Source organism: Phalangium opilio, unplaced genomic scaffold (assembly GCF_054372755.1).
Source record: "Phalangium opilio isolate 3A_F unplaced genomic scaffold, DU_Popi_V2 ptg000206l_1, whole genome shotgun sequence".
Classification (NCBI taxonomy): Eukaryota; Metazoa; Arthropoda; class Arachnida; order Opiliones; family Phalangiidae; genus Phalangium; species Phalangium opilio.
The window spans coordinates 497,979-516,010 of record NW_028324216.1 but is presented as its reverse complement, the minus strand read 5'-3'; the positions used below and the strand labels follow the sequence as shown (position 1 = coordinate 516,010).

The 18,032-nt window shown below is 37.4% G+C and overlaps 1 protein-coding gene across 9 annotated transcripts in view; it reads right to left on the bottom strand.

The window, feature by feature from the left end:
• gw (trinucleotide repeat containing adaptor protein gawky) overlaps positions 1–18,032 on the bottom strand; it is a 43,752-nt gene that overhangs the window by 25,445 nt on the left and 275 nt on the right. For 6 of the 9 annotated variants that reach the window (XM_089853788.1, XM_089853792.1, XM_089853795.1 and 3 more), the window contains exons 2-5: positions 17,687–17,817; positions 17,153–17,297; positions 4,310–4,349; positions 16–1,862 (exon numbers count right to left, since the gene is read on the bottom strand). In XM_089853788.1, coding sequence (XP_089709914.1) covers positions 16–1,231 — 1,216 coding nt within the window. In that variant the 5' untranslated portion in view covers positions 1,232–1,862; positions 4,310–4,349; positions 17,153–17,297; positions 17,687–17,817. Of the gene's footprint in view, positions 1–15; positions 1,863–4,309; positions 4,350–5,019; positions 5,888–17,152; positions 17,298–17,686; positions 17,818–18,032 lie in introns of those variants that run through there. The other 3 variants (XM_089853790.1, XM_089853789.1, XM_089853791.1) reach the window with 3 other exon arrangements.

The following is an 18,032-nucleotide window of genomic DNA, read 5'->3' as shown; positions in this document are numbered from 1 at the left end:
TTTCCGAGAACGTACCTTGGTTGGAATTAGATTGATCGACGGAACTTCCACTATTCTGTCTTCCACTGCCCCATTGATTGTTATTGGCACTGTTACTTCCGTTCCAGCCGCTGGTAGCGGAACTCGGTGGCGGTGGAGCGCCCCAGCTTCCATTATTATTATTCAACGAGGTTTCACCGCCTCCCAGAAGCCCCATTCTCGGTGGAGGCATAACACCCCAACCACCGGAAGAGGACGAAGCGAGATTTCTCATACTATTCATTTTGGCATCGTGATTATTTTCAGCGTTGGGTGGAGTGTCCGAACCACCGGTGGCTCCGATTAAACCTTCGTAAGACGAATCACCCGATTCGCCAAGACCACCCAGGACACCACCGTACTTCATGGAGGCAGAAGACTGCTGATTCGAGGAGGGGGCTCCATTTGGAATGTTCCAGCTTTTAGAGCCTGATGAGCCACCACCGGACGTAGAATTAGCGGAACCTCCCCATCCGCTGCTAGAGTAATTGTCCTTATTGTTCCCCAAAACCGGCTTACCACCACTTCGAGAATTGTTATCCATCATGTTATTGGCACCGGAGCCGCCGTTATTGGAAGGTCCTTGAGCATTGAACGAAGAAGAAGAAAATTGGGAGGATATCTCGGAGAAATCCTTAAAACCACCTCCATTGTTGTTATTAGTAGAATTGGGCGAATGAGGGATATTACCCCAACCATTTTTATCGCCTTTCTGGGCCATGGTGTTGTTACTGGACTTATTATTATTATTTAGGTGGCCACCATTACCCAGACCACTGCTAAGTTGCATATCGTTTGGACAGTTGTTGTTTATTATTATTCGATTTCGTTCAAATTCAAAATGACGTGTACCACCAATACCACTACCACCGTCTCCGTAAATCGCGCCGCTAATATTATCCGAAGATTGTTGAGTTTTCGTTAAAGCAACAACAGCTTCGTCGTCGCTTCCCAAAACTTCTTTGGCCCCTTGGATTAAATCGTTGCGAGAATAAAGACGGTTATCGTTATTACTAATATTATTACTATCAATGACGCTGCTACTAGTTAAATCGAGATCGGTCCAGGCTGAAGAAGAACGCGACAAATCTAAGCCTTGGCTGCTACTACTACTATCAACACCAACACCTCCTCCGAGAGAGATTGCAGCGTTACTACCTCGACCAAATACGGATATACCACAACCGCGGTGATGGTTTCTCTCGCTTATCATGGAAGAGCAGTGACAAATAATGTCTTGTTCAGTGTTTTTTTTTTTCAACGCGAATCACCACGGTATCACTTTTGTTACAATAAAACAAGAGTCAGGTAATGAATGAGCGATAGACGATTATCGGTTATCGTTGACGCTGGGTTTTTTAAAAGCGACGAGAAAAAAACAAACGACGACAACAACTACTCCGTTCGTATGTCTGTCCGGCACGCGTTGACCGTTTGTAATAAAAATTTGTTTTAGGAGAGTTGCGTGCGTATTGGTGGTGTGTTGAATTTTTTTGTTTAATAATAATAATGTTATGTTCTTTTGTCGTACCCTGGCGCACCAACGAAGCTTGAGCTAAGATATCACAGATCCTAAAAAACGGGGACGGGATGAGCACCGGGAAACGCTTGTCCCGTTCCCCAAGGTACTAGTAGACTCCGTTTATAGTCGAGATTCCCAAAACCAGGGAACTATGGACCAAACGGAGGAAGAATAAAAAGAGTAATTGGTGGTGTATTGGTGGTTGTTGGTTGTTGTTGGTTTTGAGGAAGATAATGTTGCCGCGCGTCCTGCTACTGCTGCTGCACTGCTGCTACTTGCTCCGACAAAACTAGCTGATCCCCACTTCATCCGCATTCATTTCCTGTTTGGTGGGGAAGCCACCAGAATTAACAGAATTCCGGAAGACACTCATTCCCAACGCTTTTAACTACTCGACACTTTGTCGGTGGCTGTGGTTTATAACACCAAACCACTCTCGTTTATCATATCTTCCCACAGCCCCCACAAAATGAACAGTTCTAAAATATCTACCCGACTAAATTTCATAAAGACCCGAAAATCCGATTGGGTGACTCCAGGGATAGATTTAATTTTAGAAGTAGGAATCGATTGAACTGTTAGTTATTTACTTCAGTTATTCCGACTCATAGACCACCCCAGTATAGAGCCCCTCTCTCCAACACGTAACGAAAAGTTCAAATTATCTTATTGGCTCACTTAAACTACGTTTTGATGACGTTGTTGGCGGGGACGGCGAAAACTACGTAATTCCTTTTTACCTCTGTCGCTATGACCCTCCCGCCCAGGGCCGGAAATAAGCACAGGACACTGGACATTGTCCAATAAAATTTTAAAATGTCCCATAATTTTTCTAAAAACTAAGGGGGTCACTGGACATTTTGACCAATAAATTTTCCGAAGTTTTGATAGCTTGACTATGAAGATGCGACACTATTTTTGCACACTTCAGTGGACAATGTCCTATAATTTTTCCAGTCAAAGGGGGCGTCACTGGACACTTGTCCTATAAGAAATTTCCCTTATTTCCGGCCCTGCTCCCGCCTCTTCTTTCATGCCCCCCCTCCTCCCGTCCCTTGGAAGGGGGTCCGGGACTATGACGCGCGCCCAGATTACTCTGTTCTCCATTCCTACTTCTAAAATTAAATCTATCTGTGGTAACTCTAAATAGACTTGCCAATAGACCATTTCGATGTAACTTAGATGCAAAGACACGTGGGTAAAACTTCACCTTCCATCTCGTTTTTTTTGGCGCCTGCGCTGTAGTCATTTTGTATCATGAGAGTGAGTGCATGCGCAGAGAAGGATGACAATGTATCCATAGTCAACCCCCTTGTGTACGGGTTCTTTTTACAAAGGTAATTTTTTGTTCAAGGGTTGCATGCAATCTCGAAGTTCAGTACGCCAATCAGATTACACTTTCTAAACAAACTAAACACTCGTCAACTGTTGATAAGAACAGTGTTTTAACAAAGTAAATAATATAAAATTTGCATTGCTGCCTCCTTATCACAGTTAATTTCGTGGAATTAAAGTTGTACGGTAGCTTGCTTTCAAGGGAGCATGAAAGCGGTTCAAACAGGAATTATTTTATATTGGTTTTAGATTAGAGTCAAGCTCAAAACGTGAATCAAAATTGTTTTAACACTTATGAGCGTCACAGTGTTGTTTCAAAAGGGATAATAAATATTTACGTACATAATGGGGGTAGGCAACACTCAGTATCGGAACATACAAGGGGGGGGGGGTTAATACAATGCCATATGTCTCTGCACAATCTCATGTTATACAAAAAGACTACAGCGCAGGCGCCAAAAACCGAGAGAGATGGAAGGTAGAGTTTTCCCCTCGTTTCTTCCCCTTTTAGTTAAAACAGGTCTATGCATCATTATTAAACGATTAAAAATCGTTGGTGTAACAACTTCATTCTCCCTTCGAATTCGTTCGTTATCTTTCATAAACTAGTTCTGGGCACCGAAAACTTTGAATCTAATTTCTCCATCCATTTTGGTTTGATAAGAAATGTTCGTCGTATGACGAAAGTCACTTCATTAAATAAAGGAAAGTATTGCCTCAAAACAAGAATACTTTTCCAACAAAAAAAAATTATAATTTGGCTTATATTCCCTTTAAGATAAAGAAAGAAAAAACTTCGCCCACTCGAAGTTTGAATTTAAAAAACTTATTCCAGACGTAAAACGAAACACAAAATATTTTCAAACACACTGACTGAACCCGTTTTATAAAGAAAAGAAAGGTTGGTGGTGAAAATTTAAAATATCACCTGCAACTGCCTACTTTGAAGAATTACTTTCAAACCCTTTTTTACAACGTGACTTAAAAACGTTTTTTAAACGCAAAAACAATGCCCAAAAACAATATAATATATAAACCAGCTCGGGATACACCTGTTGTTTATCTGTTACTAAGCGAGATTTGCCTAAATAAACAAGTAAAACCCCGTGATAGACTACTCCATTAATGACTTCAAGAAACACAACTCGAGGCGCGAGAGGCTAGCGGAAGCCGACTCGTGTTCCCTTAAGTTCTCTCAGCGCCGTATTAAGGGGAGAGAAGGGGCACTGCCCCCCGGAGTAAGGCTTGTTGGGGGGCGCATTGAGTTAAAATACTACCCCCCTAGCAACATCTACTGTTCCCTTTTATTCCGGCTTAAGGGGGCGCGTATTATCTCGACCCCTTAGTGCAAGCCAAAATGCTTAACCGAGCCCTACCTTCTCTTTTATATTTAATGGAATAGTCTATTAACATCGTACATAAAAGTTGTCTTACTTTATAATATATTTGTTCCTTTTTCGAGACACTTGGTTGCCTAATAAAAAATAGACAACCAACCATGCTTAATTAATTTGTTGTAATATTTCTTTAAAATATTACTAAATTACTATATATTTATGCCAAGCTCTCGATTGGTATTTGGTTCACGGTTTTCGTTATTTGTATATTATTAAGTCAATCAATGTCACTTGACATTTTTTGGTTAGTCAGGAGTACAATTATATTACTGTTTGGGCAAATTTGTCAAGAAATAACTTGATTTCATATAATTTGAACTCAAGTACAGCGAATACGCGACAAAATGTAACCAAAATCTAGATAAGTTATTGGAAAATCTTTACAAGCCACTCAGTAACATGCCACACTCAGTTTTGACACCGGTTGGCTCCCGTCTAGTGTCTCTACGTCATTAAACACGTCGAAACTCTACAAATGTCCGCCAAATATCTTAAAATTCTAGCAATATGGTCGCGTTCAACCCAGGTACGAGATAAAATTGTAACATGATCTTTGCGCCCATTTAGGCCTAGAAACACTTCATTTGAACCCCAGATATACAAGGTCAGAAGGAGATGATGCCCCATGAAGTCAGAATTGGGGGTTGGCATCAGATAAAATATAATTTCACACGATGTCGAAACATTTACCGCGAGATAATCAAATTCAAAAATAAGAAAAACATGCGAAAAACCATAAATACGAACCTTTAGAGGGGCGATAAACAAATACTTTTGGAGGTAAGCAGTCGTGTAATTCCAGCCGAACTTTCAATAATATAATAAACACCACCGTAGCCGCGTTTACTTTTCAAAACGTTTCTAATTCCGAAGTTAATTCAAATTTAAGCACACTTCGTTCATTTCAAAAATAGACTAGATTATATCATAGCCTATACGCTTGTTCAGGAAAAAATGGTTAATTCTTGAGACTTTAACCGAAATAATTATCTTTAAACGGAAGACCGAGTGTTGTTTTGTTAAGTTTTTTTTTTTTAGCTTGTTTACAAGTTAGTATTTATCACAGATTAGGTTTTGTTTGTTTATAATATTTAAATATACGATTTTTTTAAGACAGTTTTGAGGACTTGACGGTGACGGGGAAAAGACAGAAAAAATATTTCACCTTACTTTTTATTTTAGGGTTACCTAAGGCGGAGGGTTATGGCCAAAAAAAATCAGATCCAATTTTTAGCATCGTTTTAATTTAGTTGTTCTTTTGTGACTTTTTTTTAAATTTAATTTGGGGAAATATATTTTAAAAAATACAACGTAATTTTTTATTCATTGGCTTTTTTTATCATATTTCATTAGACGCGGAGGACGCCATCCATTCTATATTTTAAAAGTATTTTTACGTATCCGTGGAATGGGCCTTTGGCGCGATGCAAAAGTGCGCCATTTCCTCTGTAAATGGACGACTAGTGCTATGCCTTGGCGGCTTCGACTTTAGAACTGCCAACGGAGCAGGCTTATAGCTTTGGCAGCGCTTTACCAGCAGCAGCACCTCTCCTAGAGTTATTTTCCGCTCGTAGCCATCTCCCCTCAGTTTCGATTTATAGGGCCGGCCCATCGGCTGCAACTCCCGCCAGTGCTAGAAGCTGAAGCTGAAGCTAAGACCCCCCTTAAGCCTAATTCTCTCTCTTCGAAAGGGGAAACGTACTAACCCCCCCCCCCGCCCCGTTCGTCGTCGAGATAGACCAATTTTATCTCTCTTCTAACTTCCCCCCTCCCGACATTTATGTACAGCCCCCCCCCCTCGGTCTTGTCAAAGAAAATACGTAGGGAACATTCGTAAATAATAGTTTACAAAATCATTCCCGTATGGTTAAGAGATTCATTTTGACAACCTTTAGGCCTAATTATGCGTTAGGGTTAGGCCTAACGTGACATTTTTAAAGAATTATTGTTAAGTATATAATTCGCCTAAGCTGTTAAACCCTAATATGTTTTTCTGAAATATATTGACAGCCCTGATTTTAGGCCTAATTTATGCATTAGGGTTATCGAGATTTAAGCCTAATTAGGCGCGGATACAATTTAACAGATCTACATTGTTTTCTTGCGCATTTTTTGAACTTAATCGAACCATACGCCCACTCTCAACAATACCAATAATAATAATTCGATGACGTTGATACGCCAAGGCCTAAATTAAGAATGACTTGTCAAAAATAAACTTTGCCCTATTTTCGATAAGCTAATTACCATAGGGTGTGTGGAAGAATTAGGCTTAGGTAACGAGTCGAAAACTGACACAAAAATCCTTAAACAATCGATATAAATAAACCAATAAAATTGTATGGGTGATTAAGTGTTATTATTTTCATCCTGTCAAGTTTTTTAGATTAGGCTTAAGGAGTTAGAAATCAGAATAAATAATAAAAAAATAAAAAGCCAGACGCGAAAATTTGAAAACGTCAGATTCAATCATTTCTCCCCTTTCTAGTCAAAACAACCTTTTTTTTTCATTCAAAGGCTTAACAAAAAAAAGTAAAATACACCGAGAGAAAAACAACTCCGCCAGCGAGAGAGATTTTTATGACGTAGAACGATGCAAAACGTCACGTGCTTCCACCCAACCCAATCAAATCCTAACACCACTTGGCGCTTAGTTTTTTTTATAAACTACATCTACATGGTACCAAAACCGATCTAGATACTTCATTTACGAAAAAAAACCCGCATCAAAATACAAAATAAGCTGCTAAAAACATTACTTAAAATAAAAGGATAAATAAAGATAAAATTCACTAACATTAAAAAAAAAATGTTAAAAAAACTGTAAATATTCGGACAGACAACAAGCAAGCGAACAATCTAGAAAGATAATTTGTTATTTGTTTTGACAGCGACAGCGCTTGCGTAAAGGTGTCTAGGTATGAAGGAGGAGGGGATACTTCGTTCCGATTGGTTAATCCCGCGAGCGCGAGCTACAACAAACCTAAACTACCTCTACCTTAACTTTTATAACTCGGTTCACTTATTTTAGGAAAAGTCCTTAAAATATTCCGAAACTTCTACTAAAATTTCACTCGGTGACAATACACAGACAGAAACAAATTTAGGCCTATTTTTGACAGCGGTGGATAAGTTTGGAATGTTATATGGTTTAACGTTTTGTCTGATTTGGCGTCTATTCAAAAATTACTTCCACCCCCTTTCCAGCCACCCTTGGCTTCAAGAAGTTTGCGCCTACCTTCTCTAGCGCTAACCTACGTACGTCTCTAGACTTTGACGATCGATTTAAATTCTCTACCAAAATAACCTTTCCCTCCGCTGATCACTTGCTCATGTCACACCACCAAAGTCGACTCTCTCGTACTGTACTTTATGATAAAACGGGGGGTAGTTTATAAAGTGAGGGAAAAATATAAAATACAAACCCTTACTGTTCGAACTTAAAGGGGTAGTATAGATTACAGCTATTACCAAGTACGAGACTATGGGTTGTAATAAGACTTTCGATAATTGTTTCTTCACGAACACAAAATTTAACAGAAATCACACAATTATGATAGTGAACTAAGAATAGCAGACGATTTAAGCCTTAAACCGTCTTTTACGGGTATAATTCAAGGTTTTTACTATCTATTAACTTTAACTTTGACAATACGTCCCTCATTAAAGACACAAATAATATCTGAGACTCTTCCTTTACGATACTGTTACGTAAACGTAACTTTATGAACGACCCCCGGCGTGAAAACTGGCATAGAAGGGCCAAACCAACAGTATGGGGGGCATTTAATAAAGATACGCGTGGAATAATTTCGGTATTATTACATAAAGATATCTTTATGTACGACCCCTATGAAAACCAAACGGGAGAGAATGGGCAAACGTAGGACAGTAAGGTGGGAAGGGAGAGGAGGGGGGATAGAAATAAAGATACGCGTAGAATAGGCTTGAACCGAAGCGGAGAAGCCAGGGGGGGATGGAAAGTGCGAGAAAATACCAAGCAGAAAATTCCCCTTTGCACGCGGCGTCATATTAACCTGACAGCAATAGGGGCGATAGGAAAATCTTGTTGCAAATAGTCGCATTGATACCTTTAGGCCAAGTATTGCCAGGTTAAATTGTCCTTTCAAGGAACCAGTTGTCGGCGTATATCGCGGACTGGGGGGAAGGGTGGAGGAAGATCAAAAGGGGTTGCACGAGAGAGGGGAAAGCAACCAATGGGAGAGACGGGAAGAATACAGATACGTGAGAGCTAGCGAAAGCTAAAGATATATGAATTTATTCTTTTACACCCATGAATAATAAAAGCAAAAATTTAGCAAAATTTCCAGATTAAATTATTTAAGCTTTCCCAGAAAATTTCAAGCCAAAATTAAACAGTCGAAAATAACTGCATAATTAATTTTTGCTAATAAACTATTTCAAATCTCCGACTATAACTCGGTCAAAACTAGCCCACCAGAGATATTAATAGTTAAATATTCATGTATATATAGGAAAGGTTTCATGATAAAAGTTTAAAGGTCCGTCTCAGTATCTCAATACGAGTGTACAACAGAAATAAAGGCAAAAATAAGCTGGTAAACATAACAGGAGAACAAATTAAACGATTCTGCATTACGAGGGATGATTTTGGCGTGTTCATCCCACGATTAAACTTCCTCAAAGCTAAGCCTTGGTCTTATATAATTAACTACAACTTGGAGCTGCCTTTGACGCGTTAACTAAACGGATTGGGATGGTGTGTAGTGTACAGGTTTCCGACGTAGTTTAACCCTATTTTCTCTCGTTGTGACAGACGATAGCGGTGCCAAGGCTTAGGTGCAGTTGAACTGATTTCGAATTTATAATTACGGCAAATCTCAGTCAGTATATGACGATGCAGGCCTATTTAATTTATTATTACAATGGTTTGAAGATTTCAGATTTCAAGTTCCCTAGGCTTAGCTTCGAGGCTATTATAAATTATAACAATGTTACGACATATCTAATTGAATGGCCCCTCCCACGGTACTGTTTTAAAGGGATAATGAAACTGATATTTTTTAACGTAAATATATTGAATCTTTGATATTGAAATACATTATGACTAGGAGTATTGATACCATTTAAACCAGGAGGCCTGGTTACTTCGCGGACAAAGTGAAGTAGCCTGGCCTCAGTATGGTATCAAAGGCGATCTATTCAATAATTACAAAGTAATATTGTTGCAAATTTATTGCAAATTCAATATAAAAATATAGTTTCAATGCCCCTTTAATTGTTCAGTCTTTATTTTTTTCTCCGCAATTAGCAGAGCCACTTAGACATTAATTAGCTACGTTATAATTAATACGAATTGATGTTGAAATCTTAAAAACAAAAGGAATACATACAGCCATTAGGAATAATTACGCCCCCTTATATCTCCAATGTTAATTTGTAACCAGTGACAAACTTATAAATAAAACATACCTTATGAACTTATGCAAATGTTTTCCCAATTTTAATAATAATAATAATAATAATAATAATAATAATATTGTTCAAAGAAGTCAAAATCACGAGAAACTCCAATAAACCCACGTCAAAACAAACAATTATAATTAATTGAATTCACAATCAGACAGATAAGACAGACAGACAGACAGACAGACAGACAGACAGACACACCAACTTTGAAGAAAAAAAAAATAATTCAAGATGAGGTAGACTAAAAGCAGGGTAGGTTCAAGTAACTCTCTTAAGACTAAGAGACATCCAAAAAATTCAACCAATCGTAACGTAATTTTGTATTAAATTTTTGAGTCTTATTATTTAGACTTAAGGAGAGCGTAACCCCGTGAAAATAGATCGAGGAACCAAGAAAATAAAGCAAAAAAGGAAACCAGCAATTCGGAACTTAAAAAAAAAAATAAAAAGATAGCTTGGGTTTGAGAGCTAAGGAGGAGCGGAAGAGAAAATGAATTAAAACTTCTCCACCCATGTAACCTGTCCGAACAAGATAACTACTATTTCTTTTTGCTTTTTTTAAAAAAAAAAAACTGAAATGTTATGCTAGGCCAAACCAGTTTACTTCGTGGTTGGTAAAAGAACTCACCAAGAATGCATACAGCTACTAGGAATAATTGTGTACGTGCCATGGAGTTTTCACTCAACGTATCTAGGTAGCTTTTTTGTGGGAGGAGCTAGCTAGATAGACTAATCATTATTTATGACGAATTTTACCTAAGCGAATAATATAGACTAGTGTCGTTAAATAAGGGGACTGTAGACTGTGTATCCCTCCCTCCCTCTAGGCGCGCTCTTGTAAAAGGGGATACTGTACGCGCCTAGTAGGGGGATGACACTGAGCTAAGAGATAGAAGGTATAAGCGTTTGCCTGGAGGTACAATGATTCCCAGTGGTTTTATGTATTCCTGAACTCGCAAATAATAAAAACGCGGTACACTAAATCAGACAGTTTAAAAGGAAGGTTTTGTAAGAACGTTCTTTCGCCTCTAAAAGCTGGATTATGATGCCACCACCACCATCGTTTAAATTTTTTGGTCTATTTTTCAAAGTTGTTCCATCGTGTTCATAGATTATGGTTTATTTTATTTATGGTTGGGATATTGTTAAGCTCGTCAGTTCAGATAGAGTTCGCGCTCAACTCTAGCTGGTCTACATGAATTAATATCACACGGAAAGGTCGTAATTTGGTCTATTTTTATCAAAGCTCAGTGGAAAGTTCATAATTTGGTCTATTTATATCTAAAGCTAAGAATAAACGCCAGAATTTGGTCTATTTTTATCTAGAGCTAAGAATAAAGCCCAGAATTTGGTCTATTTTTATCTAGAGCTAAGAATAAAGCCCAGAATTTCGTCTATTTCTATCTAAAGCTAAGAATAAAGCCCAGAATTTCGTCTATTTCTATCTAAAGCTAAGAATAAAGCCCAGAATTTCGTCTATTGCTATCTAATGCTAAGAATAAAGCCCAGAATTTCGTCTATTTCTATCTAAAGCTAAGAATAAAGCCCAGAATTTGGTCTATTTTTATCTAGAGCTAAGAATAAAGCCCCGAATTTGGTCTATTTTTATCTAGAGCTAAGAATAAAGCCCAGAATTTCGTCTATTTCTATCTAAAGCTAAGAATAAAGCCCAGAATTTCGTCTATTTCTATCTAAAGCTAAGAATAAAGCCCAGAATTTCGTCTATTTCTATCTAATGCTAAGAATAAAGCCCAGAATTTCGTCTATTTCTATCTAAAGCTACGAATAAAGCCCAGAATTTCGTCTATTTCTATCTAAAGCTAAGAATAAAGCCCAGAATTTCGTCTATTTCTATCTAAAGCTAAGAATAAAGCCCAGAATTTCGTCTATTTCTATCTAAAGCTAAGAATAAAGCCCAGAATTTCGTCTATTTCTAACTAAAGCTAAAAATTAAGCCCAGAATTTGGTCTATTTTTATCTAAAGCTAAGAATAAAGCCCAGAATTTCGTCTATTTCTATCTAAAGCTAAGAATAAAGCCCAGAATTTCGTCTATTTCTATCTAAAGCTAAGAATAAAGCCCAGAATTTCGTCTATTTCTATCAAAACCTCATAATTTTCGTCTACTTTTATAAAAAAGCTATGTAGAGCTCATTAAGTTAATTATTCAGTCCCGGTGATTATATTTTATAATTGTAAATTATAAATTATAGTAATCAAATAGGCATTACCGTGAAATTATATGACAAAATTGGAATGAACTAAAAATTTAGGGGAAAAAATGTGAAAAAAAGTGTGGCGCCTCTAACCCACAAAGGGACACATCCTCAAGTGTTTTCAGAAGGGACGGGTCCCAAGGCCAAACCCCAAAAGAAAGGAATAGAAAAGAACCCCTCCCCTGGCTTAACAAAAATTGAAATTCCAGGACTAAATGTCCAGGTGAAACATTTCGTCCGCCCACTTTTGACAGGACCTTTGAACTTCGTGTACAGGTATTTACAAATGCCTATTTCAACACAACCGTCCAAAACTTTCCACATCCATAAAACCATTCCCCTTTTCATCCCGAGTGATCTTAAAGAGAAAGTATTCAAACTTAATCCCTAGGGGAAAAACCAATTCAAAAGCAATAGGGGGTCATTCCTAAATAACGTCGGTTGTATTCGAAGGAGTGGAGGAAGATAAGGCGTTAAAGATTTTGTAACAATAGCGAAAATTCTTGGGGTTGATAATTTACAGAAAATGTTTAGGGGGAGGGGTTGTTCATAAATCACGCCACGTCCAAAATATTGTAACGAAATGGCAAAAATGCGTAGAGTTCAAATTTCTAGAATGTTAGGGGTAGTTTATAAATCACTTGGCGATGACAATGGCAAAATGTTCTGAGTGAAAATATCTAAAAGGTTAAGGGGTCGTTCATAAATCACGCCAAGTTTAATAAATTGCGACAATGTCAAAAAATGGTGTAGAGTAATTTAGAATGTTAGGGGGTCGTTCATAAATGATGTCGCGACCAGTATATGACGAGAATTTCAAAAATTCGTACATTGAAAATTACTACAATGATAGGGGTCGTTCATAAATCACGCAATGTTTAACATATTGCGACAATGTCAAAAAATGATGTAGAGTAATTTAGAATGTTAGGGGGTCGTTCACAAATCACGTCGTGACCAGTAATGGCGAAAAATGTGTGGAGTTAAATTGCTAGAATGATAGGGGGTCGTTCATAAATAACGCCATGTTTAACATACTGCGACAATGTCAACACTGCATGACATAGAGGAATTAATACCATCAGGGGGTCGTTTATAAATAACGTCGCGTAAAACATATGACGAAAAAATGCGTAAACTGAAAATTTCTAGAATGTCAGGGGGTCCTTCATAAATCACCTTAATCACGCTATTCCTAATCATTCAGTTCAAATTACTTGAGATGCTGTAACCTGAAGGGCATACGGTTAAAATATAGTAAAGGGGGATGAAATTTCTCTACCCCCTTTTAAATATACACTACCTATTCTAACCCAAAGGTCAAGGATAAACGTAAATTATAACCAACCGTGTCACCCTCCCTTTAAAAAGTAGTACAATAGAAAAGCAATACCACCAGGCGCAAATATATTTTACTCCTCCGTGACGTTGGGCATGGGCTTTCTAAAACTCATGACACTGGGAGGTTTAGTTCAGTTTTATATTGGGGTACAGAAACGTAAGGCATTTTCCCCGCGTTGATTCTTCATATAATCGCCAGGGGGCGCCACACTACTATTAAAAGAAACCAGGGGGGCGTGGAGAGAGAGGGGGGTTAAATCGGTTACTGTAGCAACAGGGCCTTTTTTCGGTGGCCAAGGGAACTTTCTAAAAATAGCAATAATACACCAAAATAAGAGTCAAACCTGCACTGCTCACAATATATACGCACTCGGCGACGCCGAGGGGTTAGTCACTCACTACTATAAACGATAGGGTTACCTTACGTTACGTAAAACTGCACTTTTCGATATTAAAATTAATTAAGAATGAGAGACTCCTTGCGTATATGATAATTGATATTTAATAAACAATTTTTAAAATAAATTATGCACCTGTAAGACGGGATACTACTACGTGGATTTTAATATTTTATTATTATTAGTGATTATTTTAAAAAATTACTTTTTTTTTTTTTTGAGATATTTAAAGGGGGGGGGGGGGTTACGGAATACCCTGTATATATAATTCCATGAGTTTAAGGAGTTTATATTTATTTTTCATAGTTGCATGAGTTTTCAAGGAGATTATTTTTATATTGCCATGAATTTAAGGAATTTCTTTTAATAGTTCCATGAGTTTTCAAGGAGTTCCTATGAATATTTTTTTATAGTTCCATGAGTTTTCAAGGAGATTATTTTTATATTTTTCATAGTTCCATGAGTTTTCAAGGAGTTAATATTAATATTTTTCATAGCTCCATGAGTTTTCAAGGAGTTTCTATTTTTTTTCATAGATCCATGACTTTTCAAGCAGTTTCAATTATTTTTTCATAGCTCCATGACTTTTCAAGGAGTTTCTATTTTATTTCATAGTTCCATGACTTTTCAAGGAGATTATTTTTATAGTAACATGAGTTTTCAAGGAGATTATTTTTATAGTAACATGAGTTTAAGGAATTTCTTTTAATAGCTCCATGAGTTTTCAAGGAGTTTCCATTTTTTTTTTTTTCATAGCTCCATGACTTTTCAAGGAGTTTCTACGTTTTATAGCTCCATGAGTTTCTTATTATAGTTCCTTGGAGTTTTAAAGGATTTTTTTTAATAGTTCCTGAGCTTTCAAATTATGGCCCGGGAAGTGGCAACACTGACTGGAGGTGGTAAACATCAAAAAAAAAAAAAAAAATGGAAACTGCTAAAATTCTGTGGTGATAACCCCCTCGGATAAAAACAAATAAAAAACTGCAAATATTCCGGGGTTTTATTTAAAAACAATTCTTTGGAAAAATTTAATCTCAACGACATTAAGAGCGTGGGCGTGGTTTAAAGAAGCCCCTCCCACTTCCCATCCCAAAATAAAATAAAAATAATAACAATAATAATAATAATAATAAAGTTAAATAAACCTAATTACATTAAAAACTCCCTAAAACTAAATAACGCGTCAAAATTAGCTGTATCTAATAATTAAGCAGATTGATTAAGATTTAAAGGCAGGAATAGAGTATTCTTAATTACCATAATTTTCAGTGGGGGGGGGGGGGGGGGTGAATAAAATTAATATTAGACCGAAGTTATCTTTATTTAAAAACAAATTAATTAAAAGAAAAAAAATTATCCTGGATGTTTAATAACGCGCCTACTACCCTAATATGGGGTTCAGGGTCTCCCCTTATAGATTAGATACGTTTTCACTAAATAGGCTAGACAAAAACCCCTTCAACGCTCCGGAAGTTGAACTTAAGTGGGGTGCAGTGTTGTCAAGAACATTGTGAAGTGGCGTTGATTAGAACTGAACTGCTAATGTAAAGAATTTCAACGAAATTTGACTTATTTTAAAGAGAAGAAGAATACCCCTACCTCATTAAGTAAGATTTAAAAAGTGCTTTTTAAATGAGACTTGCCCTTTAAGTTATTAGTTTATTAACGGATACCTTTCCCTGAAATTTCCAGGGATTTTCCCCCCATATATTTCCCTGAAATTTCCAGGGGTTTTTCCCCCATATATTTCCCTGACATTTCCAGGGGTTTTTCCCCCATATATTTCCCTGACATTTCCAGGGGTTTTTCCCCCATATATTTCCCTGACATTTCCAGGGGTTTTTCCCCCATATTTCCAGGTTTTTTCCCATACCTTTCCCTGAAATTTCCAGGGATTTTCCCCTATATATTTCCCTGGCATTTCTAGGTTTTTTCCCATACCTTTCTCTGATATTTCCAGGGGTTTTTCCCCTATACATTTCCAGGTTTTTTTCCCCATACCTTTCTCTGAAATTTCCAGGGGTTTTTTCCCATACCTTTGTCTGAAATTCCCAGGGGTTTTTCCCCCCATATACTTCCTTGACATTTCCAGGTTCCCCCCCTCCCTATATTTCGCTGACATTTCATTCCTTGACCTTCAATATAACAATCTTAAAATTCTCTGACACTAATTTACAAAATCTCTGACTTTTCCATGAAAGGATTTCCATGTAAATAGCAGTCCCAAGCCCCTGACTACGAGTGTTATTGTAAAATGTTAAGTCATTAATTAAATTCAAAATAACGTAGTTGCACGCTTAAAAACCAGACGAATTGCGCAACGTTTTTTGAAATAACACCTGCGGAGGGGGGGGGGATTCCACAGGCTATAATATGTAGATAGTATTTCTCTATGAATTAAAATGTTTTTTGGAAATTTATGAAGGCGTAGTTCCGCCTGTGTAACTAGACGTAATTGTTCCGCCATTTTTTTTTGTTTTTGTTAAGTAGATTAGTGTTAACGATTTTCTCTGAACATCATTGGGTAATTATGTTCAAAAAAATCTTTATACAACACCCCTTAATTTTTACGGTGGTTAATATTGTCAGCATAATGTGGGCGGGCATGAATAGGTTCGTGGCTTTCTTTAGTAATGACCCCCGTGTAAAATAACTAGGTATTAAACGTATAATAATATGAACCGAGTTCTTTATACAACACCCCTTCCTTGTTATAGATCTTAAAATTGTCATCATAATATGGGCAAGAATGGATTCGTGGCTCTCTTTAGTAATGACCCCCATGTAAAATTATTTCGGTATAAAACGTATTATAATATGAACGGAGTTATTTAGGTATGCTCCCCAATATAAAAATGCATCAAAAACCAGCCGGCAAAAATGTATTGAAGGATTTCTTTATGGATGACCCCAGTCACCCCGCGTAGAAAACGTACAATATTAAAGGTATAATGAACTGCATTGGTTAACCCCATATAGAAGAAGTAATTTGACTGCAAGACCTTCTTTAGGGTACATCCCTATCTAGAAACCCCTAAAATCTACAAAAGGAACATCTAGTTCTTCACAAATTATCCCTATGCTATTAAAGTTAAATTTACAGACTCCTCCGACACTCCTTAAACGACCATGTAGGCCTTTAGGAATGACCCCCGGAACATAAAATTACTGCGCCCCTGTGGCGAAACAGATTTTAACTTTATGGGGTTGAGAGTTCCCTTTTGAAAGCTCCCGTTTGAGGGGTTCAAAATATTATTTCAGTTGGTTACAATTTAACTAAACTGATGGGGATTTTATTATCATTGTGAAATATGGTTCTTAAACCACCTGGCTTGTAAAGGTTGTTGGTATTATTTTTATTTGAAACAAGTGTTTCAGTCTAGATTTTAACCTTTTCCTGATCGAGAGCTCGGATAGTTTTGGGGGGCATAATCTCTGGTATGATTCATGCTAAATAAAATAAAAATTGGACTTACAAAGTTCCGATAGCGGAGTGTGTTACATTCCTCCATCGGTTCTCTAAAACCTTGCTATCTCTCCTTGTAGGAAATTAATGAATTGATCAAGTTTCAGAGGACTATGTCTCATTTTTTGCGCAGTTTTGTAAATAATCTCTGCAAACTGTCAAAGAAAAATGCGGAGTGTACTGTACATCATTGCTTATAAATTTGAAACTAACATATTAGTACCTTAATATGATTATGAGATTTAGACAAACATGCAAATTTTTAACTTTCATAATAGGCCTAACCGTATTAACTTTTACGCGCCCACGAATCGTAACAGTTCACCCTATCACCCTAAGTACAGACTAGTACAGGTACCAGTCCATTTCGACCACCATAACGGACGGAAAAAATACTAGCCAAGGCTTAGAGAAATGCAAATAAAGCCTCTTTATCAGCCTATTTCAACACGACGTTTACCAGATTGGTCGACGGCGTACTCTAACTTAACCCTAATTATGAACGGCACCGCTAATTTGTTTATTACAAGTTAAAATTACGTACCTATGGGACCTTCATAGGCTTCGCAATTTGCAAAAGCGGCTGCGAACGTTCACCAATTCAAAAAACTTAAGTGGTACGTAGACGTACTCGTACTCTGTAGGCCTACTCTCCGCGGAACTCCGCCAAAAACGCTATAAAAAAACAAAAGGAGGTCAAACCTCAAAAGACGCCGACTCGCCGAGACCCTAGCGGCACCTTACGGCACTTGGGATGAACTAAAGTCGCATAATTCGGTCAGTGCACGTAACCAGTTTTAAATTAAGATATGGAATAACGTTACGGTTAGTGTTTTGAACGCACTGTACTTCTAACAGAACACGAACTAGTCAGTTCAGTTCTTTTAAAA